The sequence below is a fragment of the Nelumbo nucifera genome, chromosome 1 (genome assembly GCF_055504915.1).
Source record: "Nelumbo nucifera cultivar China Antique chromosome 1, China Antique-T2T, whole genome shotgun sequence".
Taxonomy (NCBI): Eukaryota; Viridiplantae; Streptophyta; class Magnoliopsida; order Proteales; family Nelumbonaceae; genus Nelumbo; species Nelumbo nucifera.
The window spans coordinates 169,989,783-170,010,807 of NC_142649.1; the positions used below are offsets into that span (position 1 = coordinate 169,989,783).

General features: G+C 35.8%; 1 protein-coding gene, 2 long non-coding RNA genes and 1 pseudogene across 10 annotated transcripts in view; 3 read left to right on the plus strand and 1 right to left on the minus strand.

Annotated features, from left to right (window-relative positions):
• Positions 1–10,199: 10,199 nt before the first annotated feature.
• LOC104596527 (uncharacterized) lies at positions 10,200–11,955 on the plus strand. Its single transcript, XR_735061.3, has 2 exons — positions 10,200–11,578; positions 11,811–11,955. It is a non-coding gene; the product is annotated as an uncharacterized LOC104596527 (long non-coding RNA).
• Positions 11,942–13,521, minus strand: LOC104596528 (uncharacterized). 5 transcript variants are annotated; one of them, XR_735063.3, is made up of 3 exons: positions 13,365–13,521; positions 13,082–13,222; positions 11,942–12,238 (listed from the first exon to the last, which is right to left on the minus strand). It is a non-coding gene; the product is annotated as an uncharacterized LOC104596528 (long non-coding RNA). The 5 variants fall into 5 exon arrangements; XR_016085119.1 differs by having other exon boundaries at positions 11,942–12,272; XR_016085121.1 differs by having other exon boundaries at positions 11,942–12,331.
• A 731-nt stretch (positions 13,522–14,252) lies between these two features.
• On the plus strand, positions 14,253–15,606 carry LOC104596663 (heavy metal-associated isoprenylated plant protein 39-like; annotated as a pseudogene).
• Positions 15,607–16,342: 736 nt separating this feature from the next.
• Positions 16,343–21,025, plus strand: part of LOC104596526 (Nucleotidylyl transferase superfamily protein) — a 42,415-nt gene continuing 37,732 nt past the window's right edge. Inside the window, exons 1-3 of one of the 4 annotated variants that reach the window (XM_010257724.3) lie at positions 16,343–16,650; positions 16,799–17,031; positions 17,181–17,300. In XM_010257724.3, coding sequence (XP_010256026.1) covers positions 16,817–17,031; positions 17,181–17,300 — 335 coding nt within the window. In that variant the 5' untranslated portion in view covers positions 16,343–16,650; positions 16,799–16,816. Of the gene's footprint in view, positions 16,708–16,798; positions 17,032–17,180; positions 17,301–21,025 lie in introns of all 4 variants that reach the window. The other 3 variants (XM_088895202.1, XM_088895203.1, XM_088895201.1) reach the window with 3 other exon arrangements.

Below are 21,025 nucleotides of genomic sequence, written 5' to 3' on the forward strand. Positions count from 1 at the left end.
GGGGTGCCGCCGCCACTGCTCTACTTCTGGGTTCGAACGGGGAAGGGGAAGTAATAGTGGTTTCTTAGTTTTTTCATCGAGGTCGCACTATTTTGGTGTGACCTCAATTCCACAATTTTGAGATCTAGCATCCCACATTTTTTTCATCCCATCCCTTTATTTCCCTTAAAACAAACAAGAAAAAGAGAATATTTTTCACCCCATCCCACAAACCAAACAGAGCCTTAAGAGACTTGTGTTAGTTTAAAATGTTCTCAGTCATTGGATGGACTTGGAAAGTTTATCCTAGCAAGATTAACATTGGTGTGCTACCAAGGAGTTGGAGTAGCTTGTCTCAGCTACTAGAGTTAGACCCCAAGCACAATAAATGGATTAGAATCACAGAATCCATATCAATTTCCAATTATGCCCTAGACTTTGGAGATAAATGGGCAAAACTAGAAAGTTACTCAACCCCAAACTTGATTATCTTACTGCACTACGTGTTGGATCGGGTTGTCTTCGATATGCCAACCAGTGAGATCCATCAAGGGTCAAATACCTGGGTATGTTGGGGCAGTCTAAAAATTCACCTAAGCGGGTGATCATAGTGATAGAACTGACCCCTTTGCTGGACAAAATGAATATCAGGTTTTACACTCTCTCTGATGAAAACCTAAATTGACGGTAGTGGATTTCACATGCATTTGAAATATGGTTTTGCAAAATGTATTTATACGTTATTTTATGGAAAAGGTTTAATCTCGAGATCCATCTGAGTAGAGAGTACGCCATACAATATCAGGCCTAAAGTGGTCATGCAACACCTTGGGTCATGAGCCTTTGAAGTAAATGGATCTAAGGCCCAAAACTAATAAGATTAACTAATTTGTCACATTAGTTGTCATGTGCTCTGGGTGGAATCTGGGCTAGGTATTGGGTATGGAGCACCTATCATCTTAAGAGGGTAAGAATTATCTCTTAATAGAGTTCAGATCCAAATCAAATCTAGATAATCTCCTAATTAGATTAGGAGGTTGCTCCATAAGGAGATAAAAGAATAAGTGGGCGAACCAAACTATAACACTTCTCTCTATTGTTCTCTCTCATTCTCTTTGTCTCTCAAGAAACCCTAATTTGACCTAGGCTTTCAAGAACTGATTTTTTATTAGTTTTCGCAAGAAAAACATTCAAGAACATCATGCTCGCTCACCCCATTCGATCCAAGCAAGCTGGATAGCAGTTTTGGAGAAAACAATGTTGTTGAACCAACTTCACTTATACACTACGTCATCTTCAGTGGAGGCCTAGTTTAAGGACTGAATTTGGGTGTGAACTTCCACTTTGGGATATGTGTTTGTGGTATCTGTATCAGATATACTTTCCCCTTTTGGTTTGATTTCAAATCTGGTCTGGTTCAATGCAAAATCGATCCGAAAAAAATGTTTTTTTGTTCAAACACCAAGAAATCGATTCCGAAAAGGGTTAAAAAATTTTTGAAATTTCACTCGAACATCTAGCATGATTCAACCATCCATAAGACAGATTCTAACCCTTCCAACATAAACAAGATTCATGTAGTTGACCATATATAATTCAAACAAGCTTTAGATCAAAATGAGGAAACAAGATTCATCTAGCTAACCCTTTATAATTCAAACAAGGTTTAAATGATGACGGTGATGATATATACACTTTCTTTGTATGAATTCTCACTAAGCAGTCCTCTTTTGTTTCTTTACAAATTATTACTTATTTTTCATTCACAATCAACATATCACTTATTTTTCCTTTACAAATACTACTTAGTTATAGTATTTTATAATATTTATAAAAGCAAAATTATTTTTTTTATATCCAAAAAGATATATAAAAATTAAAACATGGCTTCTTAGATTGTGAGGATAAACTTCTTGTTTTTTCTTTCTTAGTTATAGGTATTTGATATATTTTGGCATTTCCCAAATAGAATTGGTGAAACTTCCACTTTAATAAAACCATTTTTTGCATATTTTGTTAAATAATTGGTTTATAATTTCCATATTTATCTTACCTAATTTGTTTTCTCAAGTATTTTAAATAATTTTTAATTACATCTTTTTTAGGGAAAATTGCATATTAGTACTGCATACTTTGGGCCTAGTCTTGCTATGGTCTCTGAATTTCAAAATGTGCCAATCTAGTACCTAAACTTTCAAAACGTGTTAATTCAGTACCTACTGTTAACCAATTTCCAGTTATATATGTGTATCATGTGACATCATATGCGACTTAAAACTTTTGAAAATGTCAAAATTACCCTTCAAAATAAAACATTATTAAAGAAGACCGATGAAAAAAAGGAGGATGGTATGTGGTGGAGATTTTTTACAATGTTCCCATACTGAACCGGCAAAGATTGATGGAATGCAATAACAAATTTCAGATGGAGGGTGGTATACGGCATGGCTGACAAGGAGAGAGATGAGGCTATTGGAGATGTCGGTGTCATTGATTCAGGTAGACATTGTGGTGTCCAAAGACGAAAATGAAACAAAAAGATATCTTATGCGATTAAGGTTGTTCTTGTTACAATAGTCGTCATACTATTATCTCTACATTTCAACCATGCCATCGTTACTATTGAAAACAAGATTTCCTTTAACTACCAAAGGGGTTCCTATAAACGACAGTCATTGCTCTAGTGAGTAGAGTTGTCTTCCAGATTGAAAGGTACATCCAGGGAAGATGAGTATCACAGAAAATTCTTTGATGCATAGAACAATTACCTATAGACTATTACAACAAATATTGTTGTCTACCTCACAAACTTTCAGTGGTAATGCTAGAACACTGTTTCTTGTAAAGACGAGAAAAACCTACAAATGAAGCTATTGCACATCATTAGCTAAGAACATCCATGCTCACCTATGTTCTTCAATTTAAGCCTTCCATGTATCAGACGAGATAATGACATAACATGTTGAGTTAGCAACTCCTTCTAAATTAAATAATCAATACAGTAGGCCAAAATAATTCATTAAATAGATTTTTTAGTACAACTATTTTCCATAAAATAAATGGAAGAAACAATTCATTAAACAGTTTCTAACTTAATCATATAACCGGCTTATTTCTAATAAGAAATATAATGTGTGAGATAACCTTCCATTTTATTTAATTTCTAGACTATAATTGAAAAAAAAAATCTATAAGCAAGTATGCAATTGTGATCATACCTCTAGAGCCAGAAAAGATAATACAATGTCCTTGGCATTTCCGAGCGCTTTAAGCATCCTGGTCAGTTCTTGAGGAATAACTGAGAAATTTTTTCCTATATTTGGTCGAAAGCAATCGGACATAGATTTAATTTATATCTACTTTATCTATGGAACAAAGGTTATGAAAATTAAGTGTTTGTTTGGCATCAATGTTGTTGCTCTAGAAAACAATGGCACATTAGCGCCACGTCAGAAAAACAGTGCTCTAGGAAACGCCTGTTTGTTTGGAACTGTTTTTCCATAAAAAATTGGTGCTCCAAATCACGCCTTGGAAATCGAGAAGGAATGGTTTGAAGCATCGCCGAATTTGGCGTTTTCTCATATTACAGCTCATTGCTGCCAACGAGGACATGATATGACAGTGACGTGGACTTCCTATAATTGGTACCAGTGCTAAAAACATACATGGAGCATTGGCACCAAAAATAAAGTCTTTTAAATAGAAAAAAGACACCGTTTTCTCAGAAAATGGTGCTTCCAACCCACACATATGTAGCTTCGATGCCAAACATATACTAAGTCTAAGGTAATGCAGCTTCCTCTAGCAAAGATAGCACTAAAATCTAGTATAACAACACCAATAGTGATTTTTTTGGAATAAAAAGTAAATAAATTGAGTATGACAACGTTCTTCGAACAATTTTTCATTGATATTTCCTTTTTTGGCATCATCTTCCACATATTAGAGTCATCGTGAATAACAAGCTAATAAAAAAAATTAAATGATACTCGAAGGGCATTTGTATCCTTTTACATGTCGTTTAACAACTGGTTAACGAATGTACTAAATTGACATATTTTGAAAGTTTAGGTCTTGGATTAGCATGTTTTAAAGTTTGGGGGCCAAAGTTGGTATAGGCCTAAAGTACAAGAAACTAACATGCAATTTTCCCTTTTTTGAAGTAAGGAGCCATTACTTGGTGGGAGTTTTACAACAAGAGTGTTTTTTGCATTTGTTTGACTTTGAAGTTGCCACACTTTTAACAATGTTTTTTGTTTTGATAAGCAATAACAAATCGGTTTCCTTTGAAAAAAAACTTGCTTGTGAAACCACCAAAATGATAGTTTGTATGAATTATGAAAGTTTATTAGATAATTTATATGATTTAAAACAAAAAAAAAACATGTTTTTCAAATCAAAAATTCAAAAAACACATTTTTGGGTTTCAATTTTAAATACAACAAAAACATTTACAATCAAGAACATATTTTTCATCTTTTTGTTTTACTAAACAATTTGGTTTCAAAACAAATAGTTCTAATTTATTTTTGGAACTTACAACAAGAAAAGCATTTCACGTTGAAGAACACCCCTTAGAGTAGTAGTGAAATCTCATATTGGCAGGTATAAGAATGCATGTTTGATTCATACTCTAAGAGTGGTCGCTTTGTCAAAACAGAAAGGCCAATATTAGGACCATATCCAATATACCCTCAAGACCTTAGTGAGACGAGCATTGAGTAATAGCCTAATGTCCAGGAATCAAACCTACATTAAACCATGGTTTTTGAATCGTCGTTGACCCAGACAGTCGGATCGTTTAGCTTAGGAACCATCTAGGCGACCGGTTCCATTTTACCACAAACTCGGTCCCTGGCCAAATACTGTCGAATCGATCAACAACCTGTTGACTTGGGTGGTCGAACCGTCAACCCATTCAATAGTTTTTTGTCATTTTTATTTTAATTATTTATTATTATTATTTTCTTTAGAGCGGGTTGTTCGTTCAATCCAAATGATCAAACCATCAACACAAAAAGCAGTGGCTATAACGGTTCCATTTCTGGGTCATTTTTTAAAACATTGCATTAAACTAGTGATTGTCCTTTAAGGCATTGAAAATGCATCTTTCTACGTGGCTTACAGATTTTATGATATTTGATGAGTCAAACTACTTATATCTCTATTTACATAGTAAATATCACATACATAAAAAATTTTATAAGCTCTTTTATAAGCAACAAATCTGGAAGGTAGGAGACTTCCATTTTTTTACACTAGTAATTGTCCACCTACATGACAATTTTCTATGATATGATGGTGATAGTAAATAATATGTTTCAAAAAAAAGTTTCTTTTATATTTTTGCCTATAAAAATTATTCATATTTTTCAGGTTTTTTTTTGTTTAATATGATGAATATACCATATTGGAGATGTACCCAGATGTTCTCTTATGTCTATTTTTTATGTATTTTTTATTATTATTTAATTGTGACATCTAGGGTTGACACATTTGACTCAAAAGGTTGAATTGTTGACTCGCCACCAAACAGGAAAACAACTCCATTTTTGGGTTGGTTTTAAATTTGTATTTTACTTTTATCTTCAATAAAAACAAGTGTTCTTTGTCATACTATTTTTTAATATGGTTAATTAATACAGGAATCAATGAAATAATGGGAGCTAATACCTTAAATATGAAACTTAAATAGAGAGAATTGAATGAAGAGAAATATAGTAGTTCAAATTACATTTTGTGCCCTCGTTATTAAAGAGTGATTAAATTCAAAAATAGAGATGTATTCTAGTTAATTGGAATTAATACCTTAAGTATAAATTTGAATGAAGATAAAGGTGATTGTTTGAATTGCATTTCTGTCATTACAATTAGAGATGGGCTAAAGTAAAAAATTGAGATATTTTAGTCAAACAAAAGTTTCTTTTTTTTTTTTACGCCAGTCAAACAAAAGTTTCACACTTTCATTAGTATAGATATAGATGTTTTCTATCCATGCGCAAAGTATGCTATTCATCCTCAAAAGATAAATGATTCATTGAACATCACAAAACATTGTCAACTGATGTATCTTCCTTTCCATTGCCCATCAAAGATCCAAAATAAGAGTGTCCCATTCAACAATCAAAGCTCCTTTTAGCCCAACACTTGGTTCCGCCATTGTTGCCCCTATTTACATCAATATATATATATATATAGGGGGGAGCATGCTAGCATGGGTTGGTTCGATTTGGTTCTATGGTAAAACCTAAGGTTGGTTCCAAGTTTTTGGAACTGGAACCTACACTATGAAGGTCGGTTCCAAGGTCAAGCCATGGAATTTATTCTCCATTAAAATAAATAAATAAATAAACATATTTTTTAAAACTTGATTTTCAATAAATATAATATATAGTTTAAAACTTATACTCTTTATTGATTAAAATGTAATTTAATACATAGATTATTCATAATGTATTAATATATGTTCAAAACTTGTATTATAATTTAAATTTTGTAAATATTACCTTGTATATTACTTGTTATACATATTCAAATAATAAAATGAAAATAAATGATCAAATCATTTAAGTAACTCAATGGTCAAGTGAAATCATGGCCTTTGTAACTATTAGTGATTGGGCTCAAATTTTCACATCATCAAAAGTATTTTGAGGCTTATTTTAAGGTAAGTTTGGTTCCAAGGCCAGCCAAGGGTGGTTCATTGGGTCAATTTGAATAGGGTAAACCCCTAGGCACAAAAACCGGCATGGATAGGGATTGGTTCCAATAATTTGGAACCATACCCTCCCCTGTAACAAATTAGGTAGGGCTGGTTCAAGGTTGGTTTCATTCAGTTTCCGGTAAAACCTACCCATTTGCTAACCCCTACATCCAAGTGTTAGTGTTAAGTTCATGTTGTTTTTATTCTTTGTGTATAGTATTTTCACATAGTAAGAATTTATCAATATCCTTCACCATTTGCAATTAGGGTTTAGATATCGGAAACAACCTCTCTGTATGTGTAAGGGTAAAACTGTGTATATTGTCCCTTCCAAACCCTACATGGTGGGAGCCTTGTGCATTCAACTGCCCCTTTTTTATATAATTCTTGAATTTCTGATTTCAAGCACCCCAGATCAGCCTAATAGCAATTATAACTATCTCCATTAGCTTTATTTTTTTATATATTTGGAGATCTCAGATAATATATTTTGTTGCCATTATTGGAGTATATCATGAACCGTCTTGCATTTGCATAATTATAGTCAGTGGGTAGTAGATTTTGAAAGTTTAAATGATTTTTTATTTTCCATATGTATTTTCCAGCACACTACTTCCTTAAAAGGCAATGGGTTGAGATCTAAGAAGTTTTTTATAACTGCTTGAATGTTTCTAGCAATGTATCCCCATCAATACTAAGACAAAGTTGGATTTTGAGAATCTCCTTAGCTTGATATTCACAAAATCTATTTGTTTGTGAGTATTTGGTTCTATTCAGTAGGGTGCAAATAGATCGGATCATGATCCGATTTGATCCAAATTTGACTATATTTTTGTTGGATCCAAATAGCCATTTGTCGGAATTTTGGATCAGATTGAAAAATCGGATTGGATTCCTATCACCAACCCCTATCCAATCCGGTCCGACCTATATATGTATACATATTTATAAACATATTTACTTATAAAAAGATAAGTATATAATAATATATTTATTTATAAATATGTTTATATTGCATTTTTTGTATTTTCTTTATGAAAAGGCATGTATATATTAATATATGTGATGAAAACAATTGAAAAAATAGTTATATTTTTTGTTCTTCTGTACATAAATTTCTATGTTTTTTTTCTTTTAATAATTTATTAATTTTTTCATAATTATAGTCGAATCAAATCATATTCAGAGATCCGATATCGTTAACAGATTCAAATTTGAATCACCATTTGTGAGATCCAATCAGATCTTCAAATTGGAATGGATATTGGATATATGCTATTGGATCGGATTGGGGTATACCTTGATTTGAGTCCGATCCAATCTGTTTGCATCCTACCATTCACCATTTTTGTGTAAGAGCCTACGAGGTCACTAAACCAACATGCACACAACTTTTGAATACATGTACTGACGCAAGAAGGAAAATATAATTTATGTGAAATAATTAGTAAAACTTTATGAGTATTTATTAACTGGATTATTATCTTTGGTATGCATAAAAAGCATTGCTTGCTAGTAGAGAGTATAGGTTAAATATGTTTTCATATTCTAATATTCTTATCCAATTATTTTTTGCATGATCCCTTTTTTTCTAAACCCAACCAATATAGGTCACATTCAATCCCAGATGGCCTTTGGCATCAGTGTATGTTTCATGAGTGCTATGTTTATATTTGATTTAAGTATTGTAAAATGAGAAAAAGAAAAATGTTATTGGTAGAAAGAACAATGTTAAATTGTTTATTAGAGGTAAGTAGGTTAATAAAGGAGAATGCACTCACACAATACTATCTAAGCAAAAAAATGTTCAAATTGTTTTTTTTCCATAAGTTATTTTCACATACACCTCTTAAAAAAAACATTACAAAATATTTGTAGTTAAACAATCCATTCAAACAGGATTTTTTGGTTTGGTAGAAGTAAAATGCCTATGTAGTGCTTATCAAGGTTCTAAATATTGATACAGGGCCGTATCAGCCTGTATCGATGCTTTTTTTATGCTTTATTTATTTTTTTTCAAAGCTGGTTCAAAGGGGTTGGTTTAAGTCCCAGTACCTTTTGAACTGTGGTTTGACCTGATACACCCCCTGTAAGGGTGTATCAAGAAGGCCCCCTTGGTGCATATATAGTGATAAAACATTTTCACAACACCACGATACCCAACACCACCTTAATGCCCTTAACTGACCCAAGCAATCTGTTGACAACCCTACATCGCCTTTCATAGAAAATAGTAAATGTGAATGTGCTTTGCATGTAGAAAATTTAGATGACAGTAATTATGACGACAATAATGATGATGATGATGGTAATAATGGCTAAATAATTTTTATTCATTACACTTATTTTTGTTTAATATAATGAATATGCAATATCAAAGATGTGCCCAAATATTTTTCTACAAAATTTATGTATCTTTTCATTTTTATATTTATCTTTTTTTTTGTTTAATTATGACATCAAAGAATGATACTTTTGCCAAAAAGTTGAATTGTTTAATTTTTGTAATGGGTTTACCCATTTGGCTTTAATGGTTGAATTGCCTACTTGCCACCTGAATAGAAGAATGATTTTGTTTTCGAGCCAATGTTAAAAAAATTATGGGTTTTATATTGTGAAAAATAGTAAATATAAATCATTTCATATAGACAATTAGTAGAATTTATTAGTGAGAAAAATACCATAAATATAGGATTTAATGAGACAGAATGTGAATTAATACCTTACGTATAAGACTTAATGAGGTCATTAATAATAGAAAAATGTTAATACTAGCAGTCCAAATTACATTTTCAACTCTCACAAATAAAAAGAAGTAAATTCTAAAATAAGGATATTTTAGTCAAGAAGAAAATTTTCACACCCCCATTCATACTTTTAATAGTAGTTTAGATATGTATGTTCTAAAAGTACAAAAGTAATTTTCATTTTGGTAAATACAATATTAAAGTCATTATTAGTTCAAATTTATACTTCTTTTTTTCCTGATTACCAAATCCTCCTTACCATTAGCGTTTGTTTACCAAATCCTCTTTACTATTAGCTCCATTAATGGAAAGAGTAAAATAATAATTTACCTATTATTTCTTCAACATAGGGATGCTTACAATTCGGTTAATCAAACCATGGGGCATATTTTGTAACTGAATCGATAGTACTAGTTTTTGGAAAATTGGTAACTGGAATTGAACCAAAACCTATCGGTTAACCGGTTGATCGATTCGATTAACCATCGGTTTTTTAATTTTTACAATATATATTATAAAAATATATATATATATAATATTATATTTTAAATAATAAAATAATATATCAATATTATAAATATATATATATTTATTTATTTATTTATATATAATACATAATTATCAATTTATAATATATAAAAATATAAAAATATACACAATATACATAAATATATAAAAATATATAGAAATATATATATATATATATATACCATTCGATTTGATTAACCACCAGTTTTATGTATTGATTAACCAAAATCAAACCAATACCTTTGGTTTTTTAAAAAACCGACTGATCCTGTTAACCAATTTTTTGGTTCAGTTTCGATTGGTCCGGTTTTTCGGTTTTTTTCTCACCCTTACTTCAACAACATCAACTTGTTGCAGCTGCCGCCGGTCTCTCCTCGAAGGAAACAATACATCAACTACCGCCGGTCTTTGCTGGATTAACCTTGCCTCGCTGCCAAACCCTCCCTTCCCCACCTCGCCTCGCCACCAAGCCCATCCCCAGCCTTCCTCCCCACCACCACTGTTGAGGAGAAAATGGCTGTTGGCCACAATCTCCTCCCCACTTGCCGTCGTGTTTACCTCGATCACAGATCACCACCTTCCCACAAACCCGTTTTGATTCAAGCGAACCGGACAAAAGGGGGATGATATGGGGGGAAGAGGTTGAGAATGAGCCAGGCAGAGACGAGGCATAGAAGGATGAGGATAGAGAACTATGGTTTGAACTCTGTGTTTGCGGAGTTTCTGAGCCCTAGATGATCAATTTAGGTTTGAACTATGGCTTTCTTCTTCGACGGTTAGCGTCGCCAATCAGAGTTGCTTGCCCCCTTTTTCATTTTAGGAAAACGAAAAAATGGATCACGGCTCCAACATTTGTCTCATTCAGCTTTGATTGGGCAGAGTGCGCAAGTCGGTGGGCACTTACCCATGTTATCTGGGCAAGCTGCAACAGCAGCGGCTTCCGCTCAATTCATCCCTGGCTTCGTCGGAGATATCATTCAACATATTTTGAGATTGACAAATCTGGAGAGGTCGGGAATGGGGCGAGTGAGGGAGTTGTTTTGCAAGCTGATGGACAGAGATTGCAGAGGATTAAGGATGTAATCAGCGAGCCCCTTGCTTCAGACATCGACTGTTGCTATTACCTGAAAACTGAAAAATAAGGAGAAAAACGAACCAGATGTCATATCTTAGTATCTCCCAGAAATCTGGGTTCCGTGCAGATTTTAGAGATACTCAGCAGATCCGGCGTTTCATTCAACAATCACTGTTCATCGACAACATCGCACGATTGATACTGTTGCTGAAGAAGACAATACATGCAAAGGAGGAAGGGAGTGCCGGTCGAGAGGAAGAGTTCGCATGACCGCCCCACAAACGTCCCACACGACGTGCGACTGACACCTGTCCAGTTGCACGCGGTGGGGCGTTCCCGCGTGCGACGCTAACGTGACGGACGTTAGCCCCGCCAGTTAGCCCCAAAACCAACTCAAAAGTGCTGGAACGCGCCCCCCTGAAGCTCTTTTCCCATATTCGCACCCCTCCTGAAGCTCAAATCGGAGGAGAGGCTCTGACCCCCGTTCTCTGCCCGAGCTCGGATCTCCGCTTCCATCTCCGGCACCGGTGAACGCTCCGGTTACCAGTAAGCTCTAACCCTTGTTCTTTGTCTGGGGTTTTGATTTTTTTCATTAAACCCTCTTTGATGTTTTATTTTTCTTTGATTTTTTTTACCCTCTTCCACCTCCTTCTCCGGCACTGGCGATCGCTCCGGCCACCGTCACCAGGTGTTGGAGTGTCACACTTAGAACTGCATTCAACTTTTTTATTATGCAATGGCTATTAAAAACTCACTTAGAAAGTTGTTTGGTTTACAGGTTTTGGCTAGCTTAGGAAAAAACGACAGAAGGAGAAAGAGAAGGTAGTGCAGTGATTGGCTATGGCTACACAAAGCAGAATTTTCAAACTTTATTATTAATTTGTATGCTTTGGTACAGATACAGAAAGCTGAATTTTCAAACACTTTATTATTAATTTGTATGCTTTGGTACAAATGTTGTTTGGCTATGGCTACGAACTCTCTCTCTCCTCTTTAGTCTTCAAGGGTATGTTAATATATTAAACACAGGTTTATGGTATACTCCAACTAACTAGCCTAAAGCAGGGCATTACAACTATCTTCCTGTCTTAGTTAAACAGAGGCTGGTCCCCTGAAGAAGGATCAATAATAGCTAGTCTTTGATGAGCCAAAAAGCAGTCTCCATGCTGGTACAGCCCACTCCAATCAGGCCCCCGATGCTTCAATCTTGCAATATCAACACTTCTTATAAATGTTCCATCTACATGATAAATACGACTGCTTTGAAGTAGTTTAAAGAATCCAACAGAACTACGGTTACTGTCACAGAACAAGCAGAATCCTCAATTTTAATCTAATGCATGGTAACAGTAGTGTTGGAGACCCAAATCAAATCATGGGTTTTATAAGATCTAAAGTGACATGATGGTGATTAAACAAAAAACCATATTAATCTAAACCCATGTCAGAATCTTTTTCTTCTTCTTCCTTCTGAGAAATCTGACTCTGCTTCTTGATAGCGCAAGTACACGTATATGTTGAGAGAGATATATTGAACCTTCTCTTCATGGTGTTCATTCAATAAGGTATCATCAGTCTCAGCATCGCACGACTATTTTGCAGATTAAAATAACATATTACGAAGCTTTATAAACTATTATTTAAAAAAATGCAACTAGAGAGAGAGATTCTTGTTTATTTGTTGCAGAAGTTCAGAATATCATGAATAAAAAAAGGGGGCATAAAAAACTGGTATTCGTACAAAAGTTGGGATCCCATCTCAAGTTCTCAACTCGATAATGCCTCGTCCCAACAATATCATGAACTCAAATTTGTTAATTATATCATACTTTCTTCTTATATGAAATATTCTTGGAGAAGTATTTCTCCCATTGGCGTTTTCATTAACTTGGTTCTCTGATCTGCTTTTGGTTACCAAAAAAATGAGAAATCTTCTTTTCGGATAGCATGGGGTCAGTTTTGTTTCCTATCACTCTCCATTGTTTTCGGTCTGTCTTCTCTACCTTAATGAAGAGAGAAAAATACAGGTCAAAGAGGAAATCTATTTACCTGTTTCGACTTGATTGTCTATTTTCTTATAGTTTCCAAAGTTGTGTGCGCACAAAGACACAGTAAAGACATGCAGGGGCATCATCCTTAGTTTTTTCTTCATAGAGCATTGGTTTCTTGAAATGAAAAACACTTCAACACCTGGTGACGGTGGCCGGAGCGATCGCCGGTGCCGGAGAAGGAGGTGGAAAAGGGTAAAAAAAGTCAAAGAAAAATAAAACATCAAAGAGGGTTTAATGAAAAAAATCAAAACCCCAGACAAAGAACAAGGGTTAGAGCTTACCTGGTAACCGGAGCGTTCACCGGTGCCGGAGATGGAAGCGGAGATCCGAGCTCGGGCAGAGAACGGGGGTCAGAGCCTCTCCTCCGATTTGAGCTTCAGGAGGGGTGCGAATATGGGAAAAGAGATTCAGGGGGGCGCGTTCCAGCACTTTTGAGTTGGTTTTGGGGCCTACTGGCGGGGCTAACGTCCGTCACGTTAGCGTCGCACGCGGGAACGCCCGACTGAACAGGTGTCAGTCGCACGTCGTGTGGAACGTTTGTGGGGCGGTCATGCGGGACGAGGGTAATTTTGAATTTTAAAGAAAATTTTAAACGCCACGTAGTGTTATGTGTACGAGTTTTGAAGGAATATTAACGTAAAGGATATAGTTTATCAATTATTAGAAACAATAAGGATAACGTTAGATAATAGTCAAATGATAGGAATATATTGGTGAATTAACTAAACAATAAGGGTAATTTAAGAAATTTTTCTTTTTTCTTAAAAAAAAATAAATCCTAAAGCAATCTGATTTTGATTTAAACTCAACATAGTACGATTCATAATATTTGATTCAATTTCTAATATAATTATATAAATGAATCAAATTTGGATGTACTTAAATTCGATTTAATTTCATCCATTTGCAATAAACTTGTTAATGGGTTAGGTAGCCTGGCTTGACCCGTTTTTTGTTGGGCTTAGACATTATTTTAGACTTGTAAGTTCAGGCTTAACCTAAAATACTAAGCCCAATTTTTTTGGGTAAATTACAAAGACCCCCCTATATTATAGGGTCTGTGACAAGACCCCCTTTGTACTATGATCGTGTGACAAAGACCTCCTTCCATTAGCCTTCCGTCCAAAAAGGTCATTACAATATTTTTAATCCCCATACAACTCTTGAAGATGGGAATTGAAAATACTACAACATCTGGATTGAACCAATTTAATCCTGACTACAACCAAGCGATGATTGGCTACTGGTACAAGCAGGCAAATATTACGGCAAATACTATAGCCAGACGACAATTTGATCCTGAGGCGACTACACCGTCAAGATTGTACCAGCAGGCAAATACTATGGTGTCATGAGGAGAGAAGCGAAGAATTGAAAATACTAAGTTACTAATGGCGATTGCTTGTTTCAGACTTTAGAGTTTAGAGTTCATACATCAATGTCGCATGATTGTACCATTTGGTACTCAAAGGCTGTTTCGATGGGAATCCCTGTGTTTGAAGTTCCAACTGCCAAGGGTGATATAAGTCAGATAGTTGATGTAAATATGATAGCCCCCGGAGATCCAAGTACCCACCTTCCACCTAAGCTTTCCATTAATCTTAATTTTGATCAAGACGGTCTCGAAATTATGCTCTTGAGAAAATGAGGTGGCAAGGTAAGGTGCAATTGGCACAGACATGTCGTAGACGAACGGAGACCAAACGTTGATGTCTTTGTGACCCTAGTAGGTGGGCAACAATCTATAGGGAGGATAATCTGTTGATTGTTGTACGTCGCGTACACATGCTTTTGGGGCTCTTTCAGAATCGTACTGGATATCCACTTTATAAGTTTTGGTTTTTCAAAACCTTTTTAGAAGACAAAATCCGATTCTTTGATTATTGATTCTTGTTGGACTTTATTTTGTTCTGATTCAATGGGAGTCTAAGAACCTTTGATTGTATTAGGAGTTTGATTTGATCTTAATTGAGACTTTTTTGTTTGTTTTTTTAATTGATACAAACGGTGGTGTTGAAGTTGGATTTACATGATGACAAGGCCAAGCAGAAGGCCATGAAGGGAGTCTCTAGCCTTTCAGGTATCAAGATGATCTTTACCCTATTTTCTTATTGAACTAAAGTAAGAAATCTCATTTTTGAGAAAGAAAAAAATAGCCTAAAGCTATTGAAATAACTTTTGCGTTTTTTATCTTTGTGAATTTGTAGGAATTGATTCCATCGCCATGGACATGTAAGAGAAGCAACTGACAGTCATTGGAGACGTCGATCCCGTAGATGTGGTGAGCAAGCTACGCAAACTTTGGCACTCGGATATAGTTTATATAGGGCCTTCAAAAGAGCCTGAGAAAAAGGAAGAACCCAAGAAAGAGGAGCCTAAGAAGGAAGAACCCAAGAAAGATCCAGTGGAGCAACAAATCCAGAACCTGGTCAAGGCCTACCAAGCTTATAATCCCCACATGACCACTCTCACTACTATGTCCAGAGTGTGGAAGAGAACCCAAATGCTTGTGTTATTTGTTAATTCTTAGATTTTTAAGGAGGGAAAAGGAACAATCCGAGACGTTAATGGATTCGAAATTCCGAGTGTATTGTCAACGGCGATATCTGAGGCAAGATACCTAGAACAAGGAGGCTAATTTGTATAGTTTTAGGTGAGGAAGTTCCTATCGGAGATGTTAAACTGGTTTCCATCGGAGATGTTAAATAGGTTTTAAGAGAAAAAGGGCAAAAAAGAAAATATACAAAGTTTAGTGGGGTATTTTGATAATTTAATGCATTATGTCATCTAACTTAACGATCAAGGGGGGTCTTAGTCACAAAACAAAGTACAGGAGGGTCTTTGTCACAAACTCCAAGGGTCTTTGTAATTTACCCTTTTTTTGGGGTGGGATCGAGCTTTTTCAAAAAAGCCTAACTAACTCAAGCCCCTAATAATATTTTATAAAATAAAAAATACATAGTATATTTTTTCTTTGTCCTCCTTTTTTTTAAAGTTATAGTAAGATCTTTCAATATTTTTGTGTTCTAAGGTCATTTAAAATAAATAAATCAGTTTACTTATTGAATAAAAAACAAAAAATTCTTTTTGCCCAATTTACATGCTGAGATTCGTGCTTGGGCTTGGACTTTATAGGAGGTTCGGGCTTGGGCTCATGGTCGGGCCGGACTCGGGCCTCAGTGTATTCTGTTAACAAAGAGGCTAAGCCCGGCCTGTTCCGGCCCGTGAATAGGTCTAATTTGCAGCCCTAAGGCCTAAGCTGTGCTGACTGTTTTGCTGAGTATCATCAGTTTCAGTCCCGTTTCGTCGAGATAGCTCGGATACGTCCTCAGAACTATTACCAGCTGAAGGCCATTTTCAGGTTAATTGTCGAAACGGTTTAGTGTCGTCTTGGGATTCAAGAGATCGATTTTGGTTTCTAATTCGAGGCATATCGAATCGAAGCTCTTCGGCAACGGAATTTTAGTAAATTGAATCCCTTCAGCTCCATCAAGTTAAAACCCAACAAAACCACAACTCTCTGCTCGTTTAGCTTGCTTCATATCGTGGATAACTTTCACCGGAACAGTTACGCCTCTATAAGCGAGCTTTTCTTTCATTCTCTTTACTTTCTGGTTCTTCTGTGTACTCCTTTTTCCTTATTTCTTTCTGGTTTATTCTTTTAATTCGTTGCTTATGTTAAATTTCCACCTGGTAACTGTTTTGGATTCACTAGGGAGGGACGGAGATAGAAATGGAGAAAAACGTGAGAGAAGAGGAAAATGAACCCGGGCAAATCGTTAATCCTTGGGAGGTATCAGGAAAAGATGGTGGGAAGATTGACTACGACAAGCTCATTGACAAGTTTGGTTGCCAAAGGCTCGACCAAACTCTGATTCGCCGCGTCGAACGTCTTACCTCTCGGCCCCCTCATGTCTTCCTTCGTCGAGGCGTGTTTTTTGCTCATAGGTTTTGCCTCTTTCTCTCTTCTCTCTTATTTCCTTTTTTCCATTCTTTTTGTCATCTCACTGTCTGACGGTCTCAATTTATTTACTTGTTTGTTATTCTATATATTGATCGACTAGTCAATTTCTATTTCTTTGGTATTGTTGAAATAGAGATTTCAATGAAATTCTCGATGCTTATGAGAGAGGAGAAAAATTCTATTTATACACGGGGAGAGGACCATCATCTGAAGCTTTGCATTTGGGACATCTTGTTCCATTTATGTTCACCAAGTACGTTTTCTCAACATAGATCATTATTTATTGTTATATTTTCAGTTTTTTTATTCCACAAGGTGTGAATGGTTTTATGTATGAAATTTATTTTTTCCTTTATGTAAAGGGTAATATATTATTGTGATTTTTTGCGAATAGTATGATTTACAAGTATAATATGCAATTAGTTACTATATATCATTGGGAAACACGAAGCCCCAAGATAGTGCCTGTAAATGTTCTTTGGCTTTTTATTGGCATCCCTGTAACTTTTCTTAAGATCCTTTTTATTGATGTATCTTAACATTCCTTCTTCAGTAGGGGGTTTATTCTGAAACGTTATTGCATTTTTCCCTCTATACTAACCAAAAGGATGCCATGGGAAGAGTTGGCAAAGAACCTTTCTTCTCTTGCTTAATCCTCTAAGATGCTAACTCTAGGATGGAGCAGGGAAATACCAGTTGATTTTGTAAATATACAGGAAATGGGCCCATTCCACCAAGCTGAATTTGTAATGTAAGAAAAAGTGGTTTGCCATTTCGATGTCCTGAGATCAAATAGACAAGTGAAACTAGATACGTTTATTCCAAGATTTCTTAACTGACCCCAAATCAAACATTTATCAAGAGAAACCATGCACACCTCAAATGTAATTGTTTTGGTTTCCCAATTCTACAGATGGTGTAACGTCCTTGTCAATGGGACCCATAACTACTATAAAAAGAAAAGAAAGAAAATGTCACTATAGGGTTTTCTGTATTTTTGTAATTTCTGGACAATATGGAATAAAAGGAACATCCATGTGTGAGGTTTAAAATGTTGGTGTTGATGGAAATATAGGTCTTTCAAATGAATTTTGATTGGAATTGTATTGATTCTGTGTTGCAGTACATGAATTTTGGGCAGAAATGGAGAAATTGGATCAAAGTATGTACAACCTATCCTAAATTCTTAGTTTTGATTAATGGTCAGTCAGCGGGGTTTTTTGATAGCTCAAGGGGTCTGAGACAGGGTGATCCCTTGTCCCCCTTGCTCTTTATTTGTATTATGGAAATTCTTACTCTTTTTTGCAAGAAGGCAGTTGAATCTTGTTGTTGGGAAGGTTTTGAAATTTCCCCTGAGGGGGAAAAGGTCAATATTCACCAATTTGCAGACGATACATTATACTTTATGGATGCTTTCCTTGCTCAGTTGGGCCTTGTCCTTGGGATCTTAACCTGGTTTGAGGCGGTCTGGGCTTAAAGTTATGAACATAAGTCAAATCATTCCAGTGGGTCAAGTTGCCAATTTAGATGATTGTGCTGAGGTGCTGGCTTGTCAGATTGATTTCCTCCCTATAAAATATTTAGGTTTGCCCTTGGGGGCAAATTGATTATCTTCCTTGGTTTGGGATCCTGTCATTGAAAGATTGGAGAGAAAGTTAGCATCTCAGAAGGCAAGATACCTCTCTTTTGGGGGTAGGGTTACTCTGATAAAAAGTACCCTTTCTAATCTGCCCACTTATTTCCTATCTCTTTTCCCTATCCCAAACAAAGTAGCAAAAAGATTGGAGCAGCTTCAGAGGAATTTTCTTTGGAGGGTTTGGGAAGAGGAAAACAAAATTCACCTAGTCAAATGGGACCAAGTGTGTCTTCCTAAGGCTGAAGGTGGATTAGGAATAAGGAAGTTGAAGAGCTTTGGTTCAGCCCTCCTTAGTAGGTGGATTTGGAGGTTTTCATCTGAAAGGAATTGGTGGAGATCCCTTATAACTGGTAAATATGGGGTGGAGTGGGGCAACTGGAGATCTAGGGATCCTCCTCCAAGTTGGGGCAACTCCCTTTGGAAAGGCATCATGAAGAATTTCTCTATTTTCTTGGAAGGGATTTCAGTCAAGATTGGTAAAGGGGATGGAACTAAATTTTGGAAGGACCCTTGGTGATTGGATGGCCCACTAGCTGATTCCTTTCCTCTCCTTTTCCAGTGTGCCTCTAAAAGATTCCTCAGTGGCTGAGAGTTTTTGTTCTTCTGGAGACTCTGTGATTTGGACCCCTCTTTTTAGGAGGAACCTATTTGATTGGGAGTTGGAAGAGATTATGGAGCTGATGGATCTTCTTCAGAAGCAGAAGATAGATCTGTTCTTGGAAGACAAATGGTGCTGGAAATGGAACCTGGATGGTGAATTTTCTGTCAAATCCCTAGCTTCCAAATTGTGCAGCTTGGGCCCCACTGATTTCCCAGCTACTCAGATCTGGAATCCTACAAGTCCATCAAGATCCAATTTTTTGGTCTGGACAATGGCCCTTGACAAATGCCTTTCCAGATCTAATCTTGAGAGTTGGAGCATTCAAATATTGGATCTTTCTTGTGGTCTTTGTGGGTTTCTTCCAGAATCTACAGATCATTTATGTCTTCACTGTCCGATCTCCTCTCAGGTGTGGGAGCACTTTCTCAAATCCATGGACATCAGTTGGGTTATGCCTAGGTCGGTCAAGGAGCTACTCTGCTGCTGGAAAGGAAAAGGCCTAAGTAAGAAAGGAAAAATTGTGTGGAGGACCATCTCTGCAGCAGTTTTGTGGTCCATTTGGACTGAAAGGAACAGCAGGATTTTCTGTAGTAGAGTTAAAAGTCCTGAAGATATAGTGCAGAGAGCAGTGGGCAAGCTGATCTCTTGGGTTTCTGTTACTGAGGAGTTCAGAAATCTGGATTGCCTTTTTTATTTCGGTCTCACTCCTGTTGGAGCTTGTAACTTTGTTGTTCTCAGACTGCCTTTTTGGGTCTGAGTTCTATCTGTATTTTGTTTTGTTTTGAATAAAATTACCTTACCTTTTCCAAAAAAAAAAGGAAATATAGGTCTTTCAAATATATGAAACATGTTGGAAATTTTGAAAATGTCATATGGAATATTGCAAAATTTGCAGAAATGGTAGACATATGCAGAAATATGGAATGGTATTTTATGAAATGATAAAGAAAGCATAACTACACCCTTTTAGATTATAATTTGGTTTTAAACTATCAAACAAAGCCAAGAAGCTAAGGTTTATAGACAAAATAATGCACTGCAAAGTTGTCCTATAGACTTTAAAAAAACTACATTGTAAAGTTCAAGCAAAAGTTAAATTTACATAACATGCAAATGATCCTAATAGATCAACCAAAGAATCTATTGCATAAATAAGAACTAAGATTTAAAGTCACCTGACTCACATCCAAAAAGAATTTTAAGTTAGATCAAAGTGGTTATCATCTCCATTAGATAACCAATGATACTACTGCTCCACATATTTACAATACAGAATGGTTTCTCTTGAGGAAGGGCCAGAAGTGGAGAATGAAGAGGAGGAAGAAGAGGTGATGTTGGATTAGACCCATGAGGTTATCAATAAAGAGCTAGAGGTGAGTAAATTGTTGGGTTTATTCTTCTTGGGTGGAGAGGATTTTGCTAGGAAAGCTTTTATGGAAGTGAAGAAAAGTCTAGGGGAGATGACACAATTTTGTTTGTGAGGGTGGGAATATAAGCTGGATCCGGAATTTAAAATTAGCAATACAACTTTTTGAGCAGATGTCTAACCTCAAGGTGAATTTTGATAAGAGTTGTGTGGTGGGGGTGAATGTGGAGGAGAGGGAGTTAAGGAATTATGCAGGTGTGTTAGGTTGTGCAATCTCAGAATGGCCTTCGACGTACTTGGGCCTCCCTTTAGGAGATAACCCTAAGAATAAAGCTTTTGGACTCCGGTAGTGGAGAGATTTGAGAAGATGCTTGC